At 33.9% G+C, this 18716-nt stretch overlaps 1 protein-coding gene across 1 annotated transcript in view; it reads left to right on the top strand.

Moving 5' to 3' along the window:
* LOC140452368 (dual oxidase 2-like) overlaps nucleotides 1-18716 on the top strand; it is a 60670-nt gene that overhangs the window by 18917 nt on the left and 23037 nt on the right. Inside the window, exons 4-9 of the mRNA XM_072546574.1 lie at nucleotides 332-516; nucleotides 1912-2155; nucleotides 2209-2516; nucleotides 4787-5179; nucleotides 10454-10629; nucleotides 16691-16995. Coding sequence (XP_072402675.1) covers nucleotides 332-516; nucleotides 1912-2155; nucleotides 2209-2516; nucleotides 4787-5179; nucleotides 10454-10629; nucleotides 16691-16995 — 1611 coding nt within the window. The remainder of the gene's footprint in view (nucleotides 1-331; nucleotides 517-1911; nucleotides 2156-2208; nucleotides 2517-4786; nucleotides 5180-10453; nucleotides 10630-16690; nucleotides 16996-18716) is intronic.

Raw genomic sequence — 18716 nt, 5'->3', positions numbered from 1 at the left:
TAAGGCATATTTGGCCCAATAGCCATATTTTGGTCCAAATAACCTGTCCTTAGTCTATGTCCCAATAGTTATGACTTACCCTGTATATATAATATATATATATATATATATATATATATATATATATATATATATATATATATACTATATATAGATTTACAAGATTAATTACCTTTCTTTGAGATTTGATCTTTTTATTAAGTTTTATTGAATCTGTTATTTATTTTTTGACGTTACGCCTCTATTTGTGAACTCCTTAAAACCGCATCTTCAATATTCTGTATACCCTAGTTTGAAAATATGAGCGATTTCACGATTTCACTTTTTAAAGGTCAGCAAGTAGTCGAAGAGATTTTAGATGCTCAGAGGCCTGCATGTCCACCTGAATATTTTAATATAGACATCCCAGAAAATCACACATATAAATTAGATCATCCAAAACATTCAAAACTACCTCTGTTAAGAACAAGATACGACATGAGGACTGGATACAGCCCTAACAATCCACGACAACAGGTAAGTACCATAATAGTTACTTATTTTGCATAATCTAATAAAGACAGCGCAAGTTTTTTCAGCGAAAAAATACTTTCGATGCAGTATTCTACTGGTTTAATACCATATATTCCAAGCTTTCTTCATTGTAGCTCGATAAATCGAAATACTTATTCAGGTTTATAAACAACATATTAGTAGCTGTTGAATAACAATTCAATAACAAATAACAATTCTCTTTGCACATTAGCTCTACTTAGGACCTCATAATTTGCTACATGGTCCACCCATAGAGTTCTAACCAACCTTCTGAGGCACCACATTTCGAAAGCCTCCACATGATTAAGAGATTTCATTTTAAATATTGCCCAATTAGAGCAAAATAGAGCCCAATTTTCTGGTTTAATACCATATATTCCAAGCTTTCTTCATTGTAGCTCGATAAATCGAAATACTCATTCAGGTTTATAAACAACGGATTAGTAGCTCTTGAATAACAATTTAATAACAAATAACAATTCTCTTTACACATTAGCTCTTCTTAGGACCTCATAATTTGGTACATGGTCCACCATGGAGTTCTAACCAACCTTCTGAGGCACCACATTTCGAAAGCCTCCACATGATTAAGAGATTTCGTTTTAAGTTGCAAGGTCTCACTTCCGTATACAAGGATTGGCCATATGTAGCATTTCAAGGCCGAGATTCTAAGGATTAAACAAAATGTACTCCAAAGGAGGTATTTATCAAATTTAGCGAAGGCCTTTCTAGCCATTGCTACTCTTATCTTCACTTTCAGGTCACAGTTCCACTTGATATTTAATGTATCTCCGAAGTATTTAAATCTTTCAACCTATTCAATATCTCTATTATTTATATTCAACTGAGTTTCTATATGGGTTTGTCTGGATTACTATATTATACCTGGTTTTTGCTGTGTTGATGTTAAAGTCGTACTCCTCTCTCACTCCATTTATGATATTCTTCCTCTATATTGTCCGCTATTATGGCCGTATCATCAAAATATTAATAGTAAGACCATTAATGTTGATGCCTTTTTCTTTCTGTTGTGCAAACTGAAATTTTTTTTCTACATAAATGTTGAACAGTCGTGGGGAGAGAACACAACCCTGTCTAACGCCTTTACTTATTTTTATTTTTTCTGTGTACAGGTCGTTGGTGATCCCTAGTTTCGCTTTTTAATTCCAATATAGTTGTCGAATCATTCTCATCTCTTTGTCATCGAGCCCAATTTAGTTTAACATCAATTCATGTCACGTTGTCAAATATATATGAACAAAATTATAGAACTCGTAGAATTTTTGGGCCGAATATCTACCTGTCACTACTAACCTAGGGAATCACAAGATAAAATATAAATGGATGATATATGTATACGTTGTAATATTTTTTTAGTTAAACGAAATTACACCATATATAGATGGAGGCCTTCATTATGGTATCACCAAACAATGGTCAGATCAGCTACGAACATACTCGAATGGGACGGTAGATCCTAGGGGACGTTTAGCTTCCTCACATGATGGATTATTCCCAGAATATAATACCAATAGACTACCTATGGCGAATCCACCACCTCCATTTCATCACGCTTTGTATGTTCAGCAACATGAAACTGCCAAAGTTTCCAGGTTTTTTAGTAAGTAAACAAAACATGGATAATATCAAATTATATAACATTAACTATTTTAGAGTTGGGAAATCCCCGAGGAAACGAAAACGCGTACCTTCTAACTTTTGGAATTATGTGGTTTCGATGGCATAATTATTTGGCGGAGCGCATATACCATCATCACAGCGATTGGTCTTCCGAAAAAATATTCAACGAAGCTCGAAAGTGGGTAGTAGCCACGCAACAAAGCATTTACTTGTATGAGTGGTTACCCACATTGCTAAATGAAAACCAAGCTTTGAGTAACTATACTAAATATGATGCCAGTATAGATCCACAAATAGACCAGTTTTTCCAGAGTGCGGCGTTCCGATTTGGACATACATTGGTATATAAGATATATATTTTTAATTATATATATATATATATATATATATATATATATATATATATATATATATATAGGTTTCCACGGTTAGTACAATTAAACCTGGAGCTACGATACTATTACATGAATTAATAATAAACATTAAACTCAACAGTCTTCCAGAACCCGTTGAACCAGTAATGCATTGGTTAGTGATCAGTGGAGTAGTGTCTGGGGGCTCGGGAGACTCAAACCTCTCTAAAAGCCCTGAATAAAACATCGAAGAGGACGTCGAAAGCTCGGCGCAATGATAATCGACGCGGTTCAACCCGGAAGACTGTCGAGTTTAATATTAATTCCTGTATTAGTATGAATCTTAGCTCTAGGTCTAATGACGTCTCTTATGGCAAAAAACTAATAATGACAAGACTCACTGTCACTGTCAAAAGCTAAATAAGACTTTAAGTATTTCGACAGTGGCATAAAAAAAACTATTAAAAACTTCTCGATAAAACTATTTTAGAATTCCGTGTTCCGTGGAACTCTCGTGCCCTCAGAACAGCCGTAAATCTTCTGCGAATCGCCTAGTAAATTTGATCAAGGGCGTAGAAACGGCTGGCTTAACAATACTTATTTATGCCTCCGTTAAATTATCATTGATATATTATTCTTTCGTTTTTATTTATTTTTGTTTTCTATTACTAACTTTTTATCTAGTTGTAATCGCAACTGACAAGCATAATTTTGTATTCCTATTTTTCGCACTTGCTTTGGTTTTATTCCTATATCTAATTTCTGCTTAAAAAAGTTTCGCATCGCTTCATCCCAAATTGTATTATCATTTGTAATTCAACCTTATTTTCTCTTCTATTTTTATCCATTACTTCTATGCTAGTTTAAATTTGTTTTAGTTCTTTTTTTATTCCTGCATTTTCTTTTAAGTTTTTCACACATCTCTGCAACTTTGTAGCGGTTATATTGCCTACCACATTGGGTATTACTTATAGGGAGTTGAAACTGGGGACATAAATTACTGGCTGGAGATAGGGTAAGCAAGCAAACCGAAACCTCTGCGAACAGCTACTCTTGGTTTGGTTGGAGAGTTGGGTCGTAAGTAAGTGAATAAAAGAGACTGGAAAGGGGTAACTACAAAGAAATGAAATCAAAAAGTATTTACATAGATTTCCTAGGCAACACAACATAAGAAGGTTCCTAAACCACTTAAAATTTGGACGCCGTTTACAAGAATCTTCCTGCTGGATGAAAAGAAAGGCTTTTCTTTCCTTGTATTACTGGCTGATGCATTTCCTTTAAGAAAGTTTCTGGGATTAGAATTGGACTAAAGCACTGCAAACAAACACAAATGCGTCTTACTCAAGTTGCAAAATGGTCTGAAATGACCAGGGAAAACAAATAGACGATTCTTTGGAAGTTGGGTACTGGATTCGGGCCTCGGATTATCTTGTTGCAATCTTCAAAAACTCGGCCACTCAAGCTCTTGCTTGAAACCATGTGGACCTCTTAAATTGTTGTAACGCTGTTTTACAAACCTCCCACATTGGACACAACACATACAACAAATCGGTGATTAATTCAACAAAACTGCCACATTGCCTTTGATTTAAATTCACCTCTTCACAATGTAAATTTTGCCGGCTTTTTTAAATTACACAAGCTGCATCTCTTCCTTTCAAGATTTCAATCCCAACTTAACTGTTAAACTACACATTTAACTGCTCACTAACTAATTTCCAATAACAAAAAACCAATAACGAATACGAAAACACAATAGAGAATTTAAAGAAAATCCGGACTAAACAACGAAGTGGCCACTTCGGCAATTCATTGCAGAGTCATGTAATTCTCTTCTCCGCAATACTTTCTCACCAATCTAAGTGGTTGTTTATTTGACGCGCAATATTAAGCGGAAACGATCAAAGAAATACCAAATAAATACGCATCTGATTCAATATATACAGACCAGAAATGTTTATATTATCAATCCCAATAACGCAAAAGGATTGAGAAAATATTTCGGTGTTTTAATACATACAGGGTGATTTGAAATGCTACAACTTGTGATGTTATTTCGTTAGTTCTAGCATCCATTTTTTATATTATATCATTTCGCCTCATTTTCTTTAATTATTTATTTGATATCCTCTATTTTTATATTCACTTCTTAGTTACCTTAATATTATATCGTTAACTCCATTATATAAAATGTTTACTCGTTTTAAAGTTATTGTTAATTTATTATATTTAAACTTATAATTAAGATTTTATTGTAGGTACTTCCAGGGGTATATATAAGAGATTACATTAGAAATGGTTGTAAGACTAAATTCAAGAACTGGAGCCAGGCTGCTATAAGAACTTGTAATATCTTTTGGAGACCTCAAGATCCTATGCTTACAAAATATGATGATAACCAGACTTTAATTAACATGGACAGAATTCTTATGGGTATGTCTGTACAATTAACAGAAAAGGAGGACCATACTATTGTCGAAGATTTAAGAGGAAATGTTTTTGGGCCTTTAGAATTCCCCAGAAGGGATCTGATGGCTGTTAATATACAGAGAGGTAGAGATCATGGTCTACCTGATTTTAATTCAGCTAGAAGAGCATTTGGTCTGGATCCGTACAAAACATTTGATGAGTTTACTTTTGCTTCACCTGCGGTATGTACTAAATGATATTCGTTTTATTTTTATTTGAGCATTAATTTTTCTTATTTAATTTTTTAGATTCGATCAATTTTTTTAAAGAATCTAGTCTGTCACGGCAGATATTATCAAAAACTATATTTTAACTTGTTATGGTCTTTTCAGCTATACGTCTTCAAGGATCTGTATCTGTAGAATAGGGAGGACGAGTTAAGTCCCACAGTACTTGGGTCATGATTGACCCATTGTGCATCCTCCCAGGAAGCTGTCGTCCTTAGCTCATTGCTCATCCTGCTATTTCTAGGAAGGTGGACAAATCACTAGAGGATATCTACCTTATGTGGGCAGGTCTCGCCGAATGCGTACTCTAGTATTAACGATAACTCCGGAAAATCACATAGGACATACTCTACAGTTTCGTCTTCTGGTTCACACTTCCTGAATAGAGGTGTGTCTACTAGCCTCATTGTGCGGAGGTGTTTGCTTAGTTGACCATAACCAGTTAAACAAACTGTCTAACGTAGGTTTTCCTGGTCATTCCCAAGTACTTCTTTGATGCTGTCTTTTCAAGGTTACTTAGTGTTACCCTGGCGAGTCTACATCCTTACCCTTCTTCTCATTTTTTTACGGTTTATGTATGGGAGTGACATTTGACAATTTCCTCGATTATTGTAGTTGACCAACCAAAAAGATCCCCTGGTTCTAAGAGTTTTAGGCCTGCCGCCTTCCTAGCTAATTGGTCAGCAATGCGGTTGCCTTTATTTCTGTTTTGCATTTTAATCCACCTCAGAATGATGTTATTACCATTTGAAGCTTGAGTTAGTGAGTCGTGACACTCCATTACTAACCCTGACACGTTTTCTGTTTAAGGTTAGTAACGCTTGTCTGCTATCTGTCCCTTTTCTGTCTTCTCTTGGCCAGAGTAAGGTTTGGGCCTCTTCTCTTATAGAGCTCTTTTCTTTCCACCGTGAAAACATGCAACGGAACACACCCAGTGATGGTCCAAAAGGCTGCCGCAGACACAGTCCTGTAGGCGCATGCCACTAGCAACAGACTTGTTCTGTTTGATCTCCGTTTGATCTGGATTTTCTTTTGTGTCCCCGTTATATCTATTACTTTTTAGTGCATATTGCAGGTGTCATATTTTTTGTCATAATTTTCTTTTCTGTCGTAATTCCCAGCCAATCTTATTTTCTGTCATAATCTTTTCTGTCATAATTCTTCACATTGTTCGCTAGTTTGTATCGAGTTCTTTATATTTCTCTGGATGTTCTTGTTACTCACTGTTTTTATACAGCTTAACTTTTCATCTATATTTCCATTTTTTAAGTTTACTTAAGTCAAATGCTTTTATAATAAGTTTTTTGGTTTTTTTTAGCATAACCTCAATATCAGAAATTCAATGGGTATTTCTTTGTTATTAAGCGCCCACCACATAGCCTCTCGAAGAACTCTGTACTATGCTTTTTCAATATCAATGAATAGCATATGAATGTAAGTAGTGTTTCTATGACGGTTATACCCCAACAGTTCATAAGTATCCGCTAGATGGCGCTATTTTAATTTAAATTTTTAATCCAAATTAATTTACTTGTCGCGACTTCTATCGAACGGAGGATGAGTCTGTGTTCTCCTGCGTCGTTGTCGCTCTTGGAATCTACATTATGGACTGTCATAGTTCAGCGATTATCCACTAGACGGCTATTTTTATTTAATTTATGTCATTTTTATTCTGTTATTTATTCTAAAAATTAACCGAGTGCGGAATTAACGCTAGATTTGCAGCCAGAAACGACGTGCGCGTCGCTACTTCAATTGAAGATTAGTATAAATACAAAAAAAACCTTAGATCGCTGTAGAGGAAGAGGAAGAGAGAGAGAGAAGAAAAAATACCCGTAAATAAACATAAAATAAACATAAGTTTAGATAACAGAGTTTTTAATTATATAAGAATTAATTAATTAATTTGGATTAAAAATTAAAGCGCCAACTAGCGCATCTATCATAATTATGAACAGTTGGGATAGAACCGGCATAGAAACACTACTAGTGTATGTCCCTATGTTTTTTTTTTAATTTTTCTTTCGTATGTATTGTCTTCTACCGAAGGTTGGCGACCATCAAACGATATGTTTGTGTTTTGTGCGGCATGTATTATGTTTGTAGCTTCTGGTATTTGAAAATATTCCCTTAAGTTTCCCAGTCAGTCTTGCCTTTTACTATAAGCTGTAGCAGACTGCACCTATCATTACGCTCTTGGCCCAAATATTGGCCCCATACACAGTTTTGGGAGCGATCTGACAGATTGTGGAGCGGCGTTTTTCATCGGTGAAGAGAAATAGAAAATACATAGTAGAGAAGACAAAATATAAAAACGGTACTGATATTGTACTCCTAGTTTTTAATAAAAACAAGTGGTTTTATTAAATAGTTTTTTAAAATTAAAGTGTTTATCTACTAGATACTACTACCTAAGTCATCTATACGTAATTATTATTTTATTATTGTGAAAAGAAAACGTCAAATAATAAATATACACTAAGACAACAGTTATGCATCAGCCGCTTCACATTCTTTTCCGAGTAAGACCCAAGCAATTGTATTTAGTTGCATCGATAATGCTAAACTGCAGGATTATCTCATTAATTTGGGCACAATCATCAACCCAAAAAATATTATTTTTTCATCTAGATTATCTCATAATAGAATCTACATGTATTTGGCAAACAAAACCGTAGTAGATAACTTCATGACACAACATGGCTCTATAGAAGTACTCGTCGAAGTTGTTACAGCACGAAGACTTGTCTCTCCAGCTTGTCTGGAGTCTGCCCATCAATTTCTCATCAAGTATTAGTTGAAGAATTACAGAATATCGGTTTAAAGTTTATTTCCCCAATAACATTTCTAAAGATTAGCTCGACTTTTCCCGAATATAGTCACATATTAAGCTTTCGGAGGTAAGTTTATATAAGCCCTATAACATCACCAAGTCCAGATTCTATTCTAATAAATTTCGACCAAACACCTTACCGCATATTTTTGTCACAAGGTACACTCACCTGCTTTATTTGCAAAAATACAGGACACATATCATCCTAATGGAATAACAGTTCAGTAACGGAATCAACTCATATTGAGTCAAACAATGAAGTACCAAGTCAAACAGCTTCAACAAGTATACTACACAAGGTACCAAACACCCAGCAGTCATCAAGTTATCTATTAATCTCCTACTCATAGCAACACTTTCAATCAACCTCCTTCAGCGGCAATACCGTTTTCACAAACTTCGGAAGCAATATCCTCCAATCTATCAGCTAATTTTCCATTAGATACAACTGCAGAAAATTCTAATAAAACTGATACATCACCACAATTTTCTGAAACAACCATTTCAACCAATCTTACAAATAAAACTTTAAGCTCGACTTCTGTCACTACCAATGAGTTTGCTCCAGTACTTCCAAATGTAATAAAGCCACAGCATCTAAGTGAAAACTCTAATAGCAATTGCGAAAACGCAAGTTCTTCCATAAAACGCAGTATTGGTGAGATCGACACGCCTCCTTCAGACTCAGTAATTTCATCAGAAAATCTGTTTGCAAAACCCAAACCCTTTAACCAAAAAAACCGCGCGCCCATCTAAAGTCCCATCTACACGGGAAACTCCTGAAAATTTCATTGATAATCATACCCCACCATTCGTTTTAAATTACCACCAATTGTCCTTACTGATTGATAATGTCCAAGGCTCCCCCGACACTATTAGCGTCGTTAAAGAATTTACAACTGATATGGCTGGTTTACTCCATCTTTTACAAAGCAGCTATCAATATGCAAATGATAGATCTACAAAAAGCAAGTTTACAAAACTTCAAAAGAAACTACACAACCATTTAGAGAAAGAGATTTCTGACTTAGATAGTGACTCTTCTGTAGACAATTGTTCAGTATCATCTAACTCCAATGGAACATTGATGGATTTTTCCATCGTCTCCCTATGCTACAGCTTCTTTTATCTGAATATTCTCCAGATATTATTTGTCTACAGGAGACAAACGTAAAGACCAATCAGTTGTACAATTCAAATCCGAAGACGGAGTGGAGGCATCAATCGTTTCTTCAGAAAACAATCTTCTTTTCCGTTTACCCCCAGCATGTAGCACATATTCAGCTGAACTCTACGCCATATACCGTGCTGCAAAAATTTCTTAACAAGCTTACACTCACAAAAGCCCTGATCATAACAGATTCCCTTAGCTCTCTAAACTCATTAAAACACATTTTTCCGAAACATCCTTTTGAAAAGTTGCTAAAATACCAGCTTTCTCAAGCTCATGAACATGGAAGAAGCGTCCAATTTTTATGGGCTCCCTCACACGTCGGAATAACAGGAAATGAAGAAGCTGACAGTGACTTAAAAGCTTATTTTAAAAATAAAGTGTTGTGTTTGTGGCGAAATGAGTGGTCTCAAACTAATTCCAATCTAAATAAAATCAAAAATAATGTGTCTCAGTGGTTTCCATCGTCGCGCAATAGACGAGAAAAAATTGCGGTGGCGCGTTTACGTCTAGGACATACCAGATTAATGCACTAATACCTTTTCACAAAGAAAAATCCACCTATATGTGATCAGTGTAACGTCCGATTAACAGTCGAACACTTTTTAACCATTTGTAGTAAATATGACAGCGCTACAAGATCCCAGACGCTCTACCACAGGCTCTAGGTCAAAACTGTTCCTGTGACAATATAGTGAATTATCTCAGATCCATAAACATTTTGTACAATCTGTAGGTGTTTAACTTTGTTATTTATATTTTGTTCCGTCACTAATAACCTTTAGGTGGATGCGACATCTTTTTCTAATAAAAAAATAAAAAAAAATATAAAAACGTGAACTAACCCAAAATAGAATACCGTTTTTACCTCAATATTTGTGCTTTAAGATCGCTGGGATAGGGAAAAAACTGTCTATTTATGGCCAGATCGCCCAGTCTCGGGGTTTGTCACGAGATTAGCAATTAACGCTTTAATTACCGGATTACTGACTGGTCTTTTAACCGATGCAGATCCGCTGATCCGGATCTTTAAAAAGATCCGTATTTCCTATGACTACTGTTAATAATATTACCAGCTAATAGTCTTTCTGCATGCGATTGCTTTCTTCAGAGATAAGTCTAATTTACGGTTTACAAAAGACACCCTATATAATATTTGGTCTATCTTAGTTTAAATTTCTTAGGCAGTAGAAATTTTTTGTTTATCATAATTAAAATTTTTTAGGCAAGAGAGAGATTAAAAACACTATATGGCGATATAAATAAAATTGATGTATGGGTGGGAGGTATTATGGAAACAACTCGTGAGGGACCTGGACAACTGTTTAGAACAATAATCAAAGACCAGTTTAGAAGAATTAGAGATGGAGATCGATTCTGGTTCGAAAACAAGGAAAACGGGTAAGATCAGAGTCGTTCTGGATGTGAAAATTGTGTAAAATTATTTCCCAGTTGATCAAATTATCTAATAAGAATAATTTTTAATGTAGTGTTTCTTCAAGTGCTGTATCTATGATTTCCCGAAGAAGTCATACTTCACACAGTGCTAGATTTGTGTTTTTTTCTCTAACTTATCTGTTATATCGTTGGTCTTACTACTTTTATAGTACTTTAACTAGACTATCCTCGTGAAACCTTGGTACCAATCCCTGTCCTTTCAGTAAACTTCACAAAAAAGTCCTCTGCTCTTTATTAAAGCCAGAAATTTTCTTACGAGAAGTTAGAAATTCCTCCTGTGCCAATATTTGTTTTCCGGTGTATACCATTTTATATCACTAAGGATTTCATATTTATAAATGACGTGTATGACAGTTTCTTTCTCTAGTTTGGATATCCTGCGCCACGGAAATTTCACTAATGTATTGTACAGACGTTTCGTTATATATATTGTCTTTCTATGAGTTTTCCCTATCTTTTTTTGTTATCGCTTTATCTCCTGTTTTGAATTTTATTTTTAATAGAATCTTTCGTGATATTGTAAAATGGTTCTGGGACTATAAAGGTACTTCAATGGCTCTATTTGGCTACCAAGTCTATTAGTTCGTTCTCTTGGACTCGTTATTGTCATGCACCCATACTTTCTTATTCCCTGTCAACTTATAAAGGAGATCCTTAGTTTCTTCCAAATTTTTATTTTATAATTTGACTATCAGTGTAAATAATTCAGCCTGGAACACTGTGGCAATATTCCCACAATATTTTGAACAGAACTGCTAGTATTAGATTTTTATGCTTAAATGTGACAGAGAAGTTGCATTGAGGCCTTTGTAATCTACAACTTATGAGTTGTAGATTACAACTTATGAGCAATATCTTGGAACTGTACATTGAACAATCGATTAAGCAACTGGCTAGGGCATAAAGGAATCTATAGGAATGAGATATCTAATAGTCTTACTAAAGAAGGAGCTAACACTCCTTTTATCGGTACCATTTAGTGATATTTAACATATCATTGGGGTTTTCATAACTCTCTAAGCTACATGTGTAATTGCAACGAGAGGAAAAATAACCTTGAACAATTCCATTCCTATCCTTTTCAGGGTTTCTGTGATATTCAGCGTCTTTCAACAAGGTGGCTTTGGATTATACAACATATTTTTTAATAAGGGCTATCTTAGCAAAATTCTCAAGCAACTAATCTACAACTGGCTATGGATTAGACTTATATGGCAGGCAATGTGATAACAGACCAACAGATCCCGTTATTTACAGAAAAAATCTGCAATTACATAACATTTATAGGTCTTTAAATATCTACAAAACGAAACGTGTTAGGTATATAAAACTTAATACCAAAAGGAACAATATTTTTTACAAAATACAAAACTAATGTACGGGGTGATCCATTTAAAAAAATGAGAACATTTTGTATTTGAACATAGTGATGACACTGTGTCTTGTATGCGCGATTTCAAAGATATTAAATTATTAAAAAATGACACTAAACTAGAAAATCTTTGACATATCATTTACATTTTCATTACCTTGGAAACCTAATCCACAGCCCTTTAAATATTACCGTTTGACTCAATAAGATTGTAAATATTTCAAAACTCAAAATCTTACACAAACTCTTCATATTTAAAAAAATATATTCAAATATGCTTTAATGTACAGGCTGTTCTATTTTAAAAAACACAACTTTGGTTCATTCCGTTATTCTGACTCAATCGAAAATAATTTAAAATTATAGACGTCTTTGTTATACATCAGTTTTGTTTGAAACATTTTTTTATTTACTCCACAGTTCACCCATAATCAAAGAATGCTAGAGCCAGTTATTTTCTTTAGAGTTTGTGTATGTATTTCTATTACGATTTTCCCTGTATCTGTCCCTGTTCCTTTTTTGGTTCCTGGATTCGTAATTCTCTCTCGTGTTTTCTCTATTTTGGCCGTTAAATTCTCTTTTTGGCCGTTCTTAACGATACTTTTGTCCCCTATCTCTGTAGTCCTGCGTTTCTTTTGGTCTTTTTAGTTCTTGTCTTGTAGAAGCGATTCTCTTATTTGTAAAAATTGACAGAATATCAATATCTTTGTAATTTTGCAAAGTGATGTGGTCTTTTAATGTTTCCTCAAAATGTCTGGCAATCAATGCTAACAATTGTTCCGATAAATAATTGTATTTCAAATGTTTGGCGTTGTTGTAGACCTGTAATGCATAGGTTTTTTCTGACATTCCCACCCTTTAATTGTATCTCCCGTTCTGCAGTTCTTTGTTGAGTTCTAGTTGCTGGATTTTGCCCCAGAAATAATTTAAAAATCTTTTTTCAAAGTTTTTCCAACTAGTAAATTCATCTTCTTTACTGTCAAACCATAGGCTCGCTTCATCCATGAGGCTGATATTTTCCTTACATGCTTCGAAATTTTCAATATACTGTAGTTTTTTTTAACTTCTTAATGAAAGGAACCGGGTGCAATTTGCCCACATCCCCGCCAAATTGGAGTTTCACGTCACCTGTACTATGGATAAGTATTTCTCTTCTGCCTCCGAAGTTTTGTTTTCTGTAACTTGTTTTTCTATTTGTTAAATTATTTTCTCCACTTCTTCCATGTCTTTTTGAATAGCATTCTTCAATTTGATTTCCAGATTTTCTGGTCCCTTTTTCTGGCAATTCTTTATCTCCTTCATTTTATTTTTAATTTCTTTAATCTCTGTCTTCTGTTTTGCATTCTTTAGTGTTATCTCTTCCATCTGTTGTACCATTTCTCTCTTTATCCCCTTTACCCATCTTTTAATTTCCTGTTCATAATTTTCCAGTCTCTTTCCAGTCTATATTCCTGTTATTTAGTTCTATTGCTTGTCTTGTTTCTCGTTGATTTTCATCCATCTTTTTGATTGCCTTTGTATATCTTGTAAAATCTTTTCATATCCTGATAATTCCGGTCTTTCTGTTTCCATAGTTGTTACTTCCAGTTTTTCTCTTGAATTTGTTTTTCTCTTGAATTATTCTACCCTCCAAATACGAAGCTTTTAATTAGTGAAATTTATCCCCGCCAAATGTAAAACTTTAACTTTCTTCGATTTTTTTGCAAATACGGCAAATTTTTCTAAAAACAATTCTACAACTGTATTACTTCTTGCTCAACTCCTTACTCAAACTCCTAACTCCAGGAATAGCTGCTTCTCTTCAGACACAAGGATATCTCGATTAATCGACTTGGTCAAATATAAACTATACATCTGTTTTTTACTTACAGTATTTCATCTATTGCTTTAACTTCTTTTGCCAGCTACCACTGTTGGACCTCTCCTCACAGACACAAAACACATTTTTTCACAAAATTTACTTTTTGGAAACTCTGCTAATTAGCACCGTCCTATCATAAAAACTGTGGTATCGTCCACAGGTCTTCAAATCACAATACCTATTTCTTATCCTGGCATGACTCACATCGACCACTCAAATCGCTCTCTATATTTTCTAAACCAATCAGAACGCACAAATATGCCTCCCATTTCAGCCGTTTTCTACCAATCAAATGTGAAGGTTGTCACAAAAAAACCCACTGCTACAAAAACCCCATCAATCAACATTTCTTAATAAAAGGTCTTAAAATTTTGTTCAATTTCTAAGAAAACAAAAGTAAATATCTGCCTAAACAAGTTCACTAATCATATGCCTTTTTACATTTTCTAAACGTCCGTGGTACACCTTACACTACAAAGACATCTTAACATTTTATTCAAATTTTTTGTTTACAAAATTCTTATCTGCATAAATTACTCGTGAATGTCCTTTTTGTCTCTACACAATCATAATTCACTAATTCGGAAAAATACTTAATATCCCTCATGCCTGGTTTATATTTTACAAACTTAATATTACTGTGCACAGGGTGTTGCGATTAAGTTTTCGGTGATTTGATTTTTTTGTCTTAACATTTTCATTTTATTTTTTTGGAATTTGAAATCCTACTAATATATATATATATATATATATATATATATATATATATATATATATATATACAGTGTATAAAAGCCAAATGGAATAAATTCATTATTTAGGTTACTGTAAATATTTATAAAAAATCACGAAACACGTCAAATTTAAATTATAACTTAAAACAAAAATGTTGTCGCTTTCAAGTTTATTAAGATTAATTAAGATAAAATAAATTAAAATCATGTGGTTACCGAAATTCGCTAAAATATACTCAAAACTTATTTCCCGTTTAGGTCTTGATAATGAGAAAGTGAGAAGAACCATAGCAATGTGGTTTTTAGATGGTAACCATTAAAAAACTAAAGAATTTCCGTGGCAACGTTATTTTAACACGCATTAGTAAATTGTTTTATTTAAGTTGTCAGTATTTTAATTTAAGTAAAAAGTTCGTTCAATTCAATTCTGAAAAATGGTTAGATTAACGGAAATGCATAAAATAACAGTTTTACAAATGATTGTTTACGGAGATAATACCCGAACACAACAGGAAGTAACTCGCCTATTTCATGAGAAATTTCCTAATTTACCGCCTATATCCCAAGGAACAATAAGTAAAATAGAGAAGCAGTTTCGCGAGTTTGGTCATGTAAGGCAGATAAAAAAAGCAGCTGCCAATGCACTGAGTGATGAACTCAAATTAGATGTGTTGCTTGAGGTTCAGGAAAATCCACATACATCGAGTAGACAGGCATCCACTACATTCAATGCTAGCCATACATCGATAGTAAACATATTAAAAGAAAATAAATTGCATCCCTATAAGATGATACCTACTCAGGAGCTCATGGAAGACGATTTTGATAGGAGAACTTTTTTTTGTGAGCAAATGATGGACATGTTGGATAACAATATTATTCAATTAGAAGACGTTATGTTTTCTGAGTGTACTTTTTCACTTAACGGTCATGCTAATCGGCAAAATTGCCGCTACTGAGCCACGGAAAATCCTCACTGGATGAGAGAAGAACACACTCAATACTCTCAAAAGGTTAATGTTTGGGCAGTAATTGTAGGAAACAATATCATTGGTCCCTTTTTCATTGAGGGCAACTTGAATGGCAACAATTATTTGGCACTACTTCAAAATGATGTCATTCCAACGTTGGCAAATTTATATCCTGATCCAGGAAACCCTCAAGTTCCAGCGAATACGATATGGTTTCAGCAGGATGGAGCACCACCACATTACCAACTTAATGTCCGGCAGTACCTCGATACAATATTTCCCAATCGGTGGGTAGGGAGGCGAGGATCGATTGAATGGCCAGCGCGATCACCTGATCTTACATTATGAGATTTCTTTTTATGGGGATATGTTAAGAGCCATGTGTACAAAACTAAACCTTCTGATTTAAATGACTTAAAAGAACGAATAACGCTTGCGATTAGGTCGATCACGCCTGTTATATTAAATAATGTTAGAAGACAGTTTTATTTGAGATTAGGATGTTGCCAAGACGTTCGCGGTGAACATTTTAAACATCTACTTCATTAACATTCATAGTTCTTTTTCGTGTTATACATTTTATTACGTTTTGCATTACATTTTAGTTTTTGATTGTATTGTAGCGAATTTCGGTAACCACATGATTTTAAGTTATTTTATCTTAATTAATCTTAATAAACTTGAAAGCGACAACATTTTTGAATGGAGAATGAAAAGACCTTTCAAACGATATATCACAAGCCTATACTTCCTATTTTAAAAATTGGGGGTTGTACCTGTCATTCTAAGGAGGTTGAAGGTAGGGGTTGCATTTTCACGTTAAAGAATGCCAAGTTATAATTTAAATTTGACGTGTTTCGTGATTTTTTATAAATATGTACAGTAACCTAAATAATGAATTTATTCCATTTGGCTTTTACAAACTGTATATATATATATATATATATATATATATATATATATATATATATATATATATATATATATATATATATATATATATGTATATATTCTTTCTTTATTTGAGGAACATTTTATCCACTATTAACTAAGTGTTACTCTTTAGGTTGTTTAGTGAGGATGAGATGAATAGAATAAGACGTGTATCAATTTATGACATAATAATGGCGGTGACACAAATGGATGCAAATGATATTCCAAAAAAACCCTTCAAAGCACCTCTTAGTTCAGACTCAGCGTTAAGAACCGCTTGCAATTTAACTACCAACACTAATGGATATTATCATCTCCCACAATTGAATGATGCACTGTTAAATGAAAACTGTACAAAGCCTGATTCATATGATTATTTTTCTAACAGTGAAGCCAGTTATATTATTACTTGGGCTGCAGTTGGTGCTTGTATACCTGGTAAGTTATTTCAGTTTAACAGTATTTGTACTAAAGAGGAGAAAATGAAAATAAACACAAATAATATGACATACCACGTTATATTTTTATATTGTATTGAGAAATAATAAAGCTAAGTATAACTGTTTTATCAAATATATATAATAAAAAAATGATATATGGCAGAACTAGGACATAACCCTTGAAGAACTAGAACCCTTCTGGTTTTCGGCCATATTTTAAAATTCTTAAAACAATTAAAAACTTCACTTTTGGTTTTAATACAATAAATAAAAACCACTTTACTAAAATCTTCTTGGAAAGTCACAAAATATTTGGAACCACCTAATGATCTGTTAGGCATAGGCCCACATACATCACTGTGTATAATCTCCAATAAACTACTGGCTCTGTAATCGTCCTGAGGGAACGGTAATCGTCTTTGTTTGATCTTACAACCAACTATACAGTTTTGTTTTAAATGTCAATTTCCCCAGTCACATTTAGTCCATATTCCATAGTCCATATTAGGTCTCGAATATATTGAGTCATTAGTGTTTTTTGATTGTATAGAGTTTCTGGTGGTCAGCCTGCAGTGTGCCTAAATATAAGTTCATATGGTGTAAAACCGTGGGTCTTATTTTTTGTATTGTCATTGGATATTATTGCATAAGGAAGTATAGTGAAGGGATGATCGTTTGGGTTCTCGGCTGATTTGACTCGGCTAGTCCATATACTATTCCATCTTACATTTTATTTGAATAAACAGTGTTTATATAGCCAAACTTTCTATACCATGTTTCGCCATTGACAAATAAACAACTTTTCAAAATCTTTATTAACCTTCATATTCAACTTGTACACACCATTTATCAAGTCAGCCTTTGCGATTAGTTCAGCATTTTTGTTAAATATTTTCACTGAATCCCCATTCTCTATTAGTTTGCTGACTGATAAAAGATTAGTTGTAAGTTCTGGAACACAAAGAGCATTTTAAACTACAATATTAAAATGATTCATACCAACAACAGTTGTTAAATCCAAATCACCTAAACACTTTACTTTCGCTGTGTTTTTGTTAGCAACTATAATGTCACCTGTATCACTTTTATTATTAATCCAGTCTTCATTTGGCGTTACATGAACAATAGCTCCCGAGCCCACATACCACTCAATTTTTTTTAAAGTCTCCATTGAAAAACGCGACACTAAATGTATGTTTTTAACTTCAGGCATTTATTTTTATAGTGTCCATTTTCTTTACAATAATAACATCTGATTTCCGACAGATCTCTGTCTCTCTTATTATTTACGCAGTCATCACTTCTTCTGTGATGTTACTATTTTCAAACCGTCTGTTGTGGTTGGTTCTGGTTCTGTTACTACTACCGCCACGTCTACTTGCAAACGCCAGTGTTACCAACATCACTTTGATGTTGTTTTGTTTTGATTGAATTGGTAGGTCACAATTCCGAAATATTTGATCACCATTATAATTAGTAAAAAACGATCAGATAATCCCGCCAAAAGTAGCGAACTGATTCACTCCTCGACAATTTTAAAACCAGTTCCACTAAATTTTTGTGATCCACATATCCATCGAACTGCAATTTTCCAATCGCATTGAAATTAGACTTCTCAATAAACTGATTTTTCTCGCGTACCCCGAGTCATCAAACAACTTTTTAAAGCGCCCCTAAAAAGAACTAACTTGGCTTTAGCTTTTTCTTTTTGTCTAATTC

This window comes from Diabrotica undecimpunctata, chromosome 10 (assembly GCF_040954645.1).
Source record: "Diabrotica undecimpunctata isolate CICGRU chromosome 10, icDiaUnde3, whole genome shotgun sequence".
Classification (NCBI taxonomy): domain Eukaryota; kingdom Metazoa; phylum Arthropoda; class Insecta; order Coleoptera; family Chrysomelidae; genus Diabrotica; species Diabrotica undecimpunctata.
The sequence above is the reverse complement of the archived record's forward strand: the minus strand, read 5'-3'. Positions and strand labels throughout refer to the sequence as shown.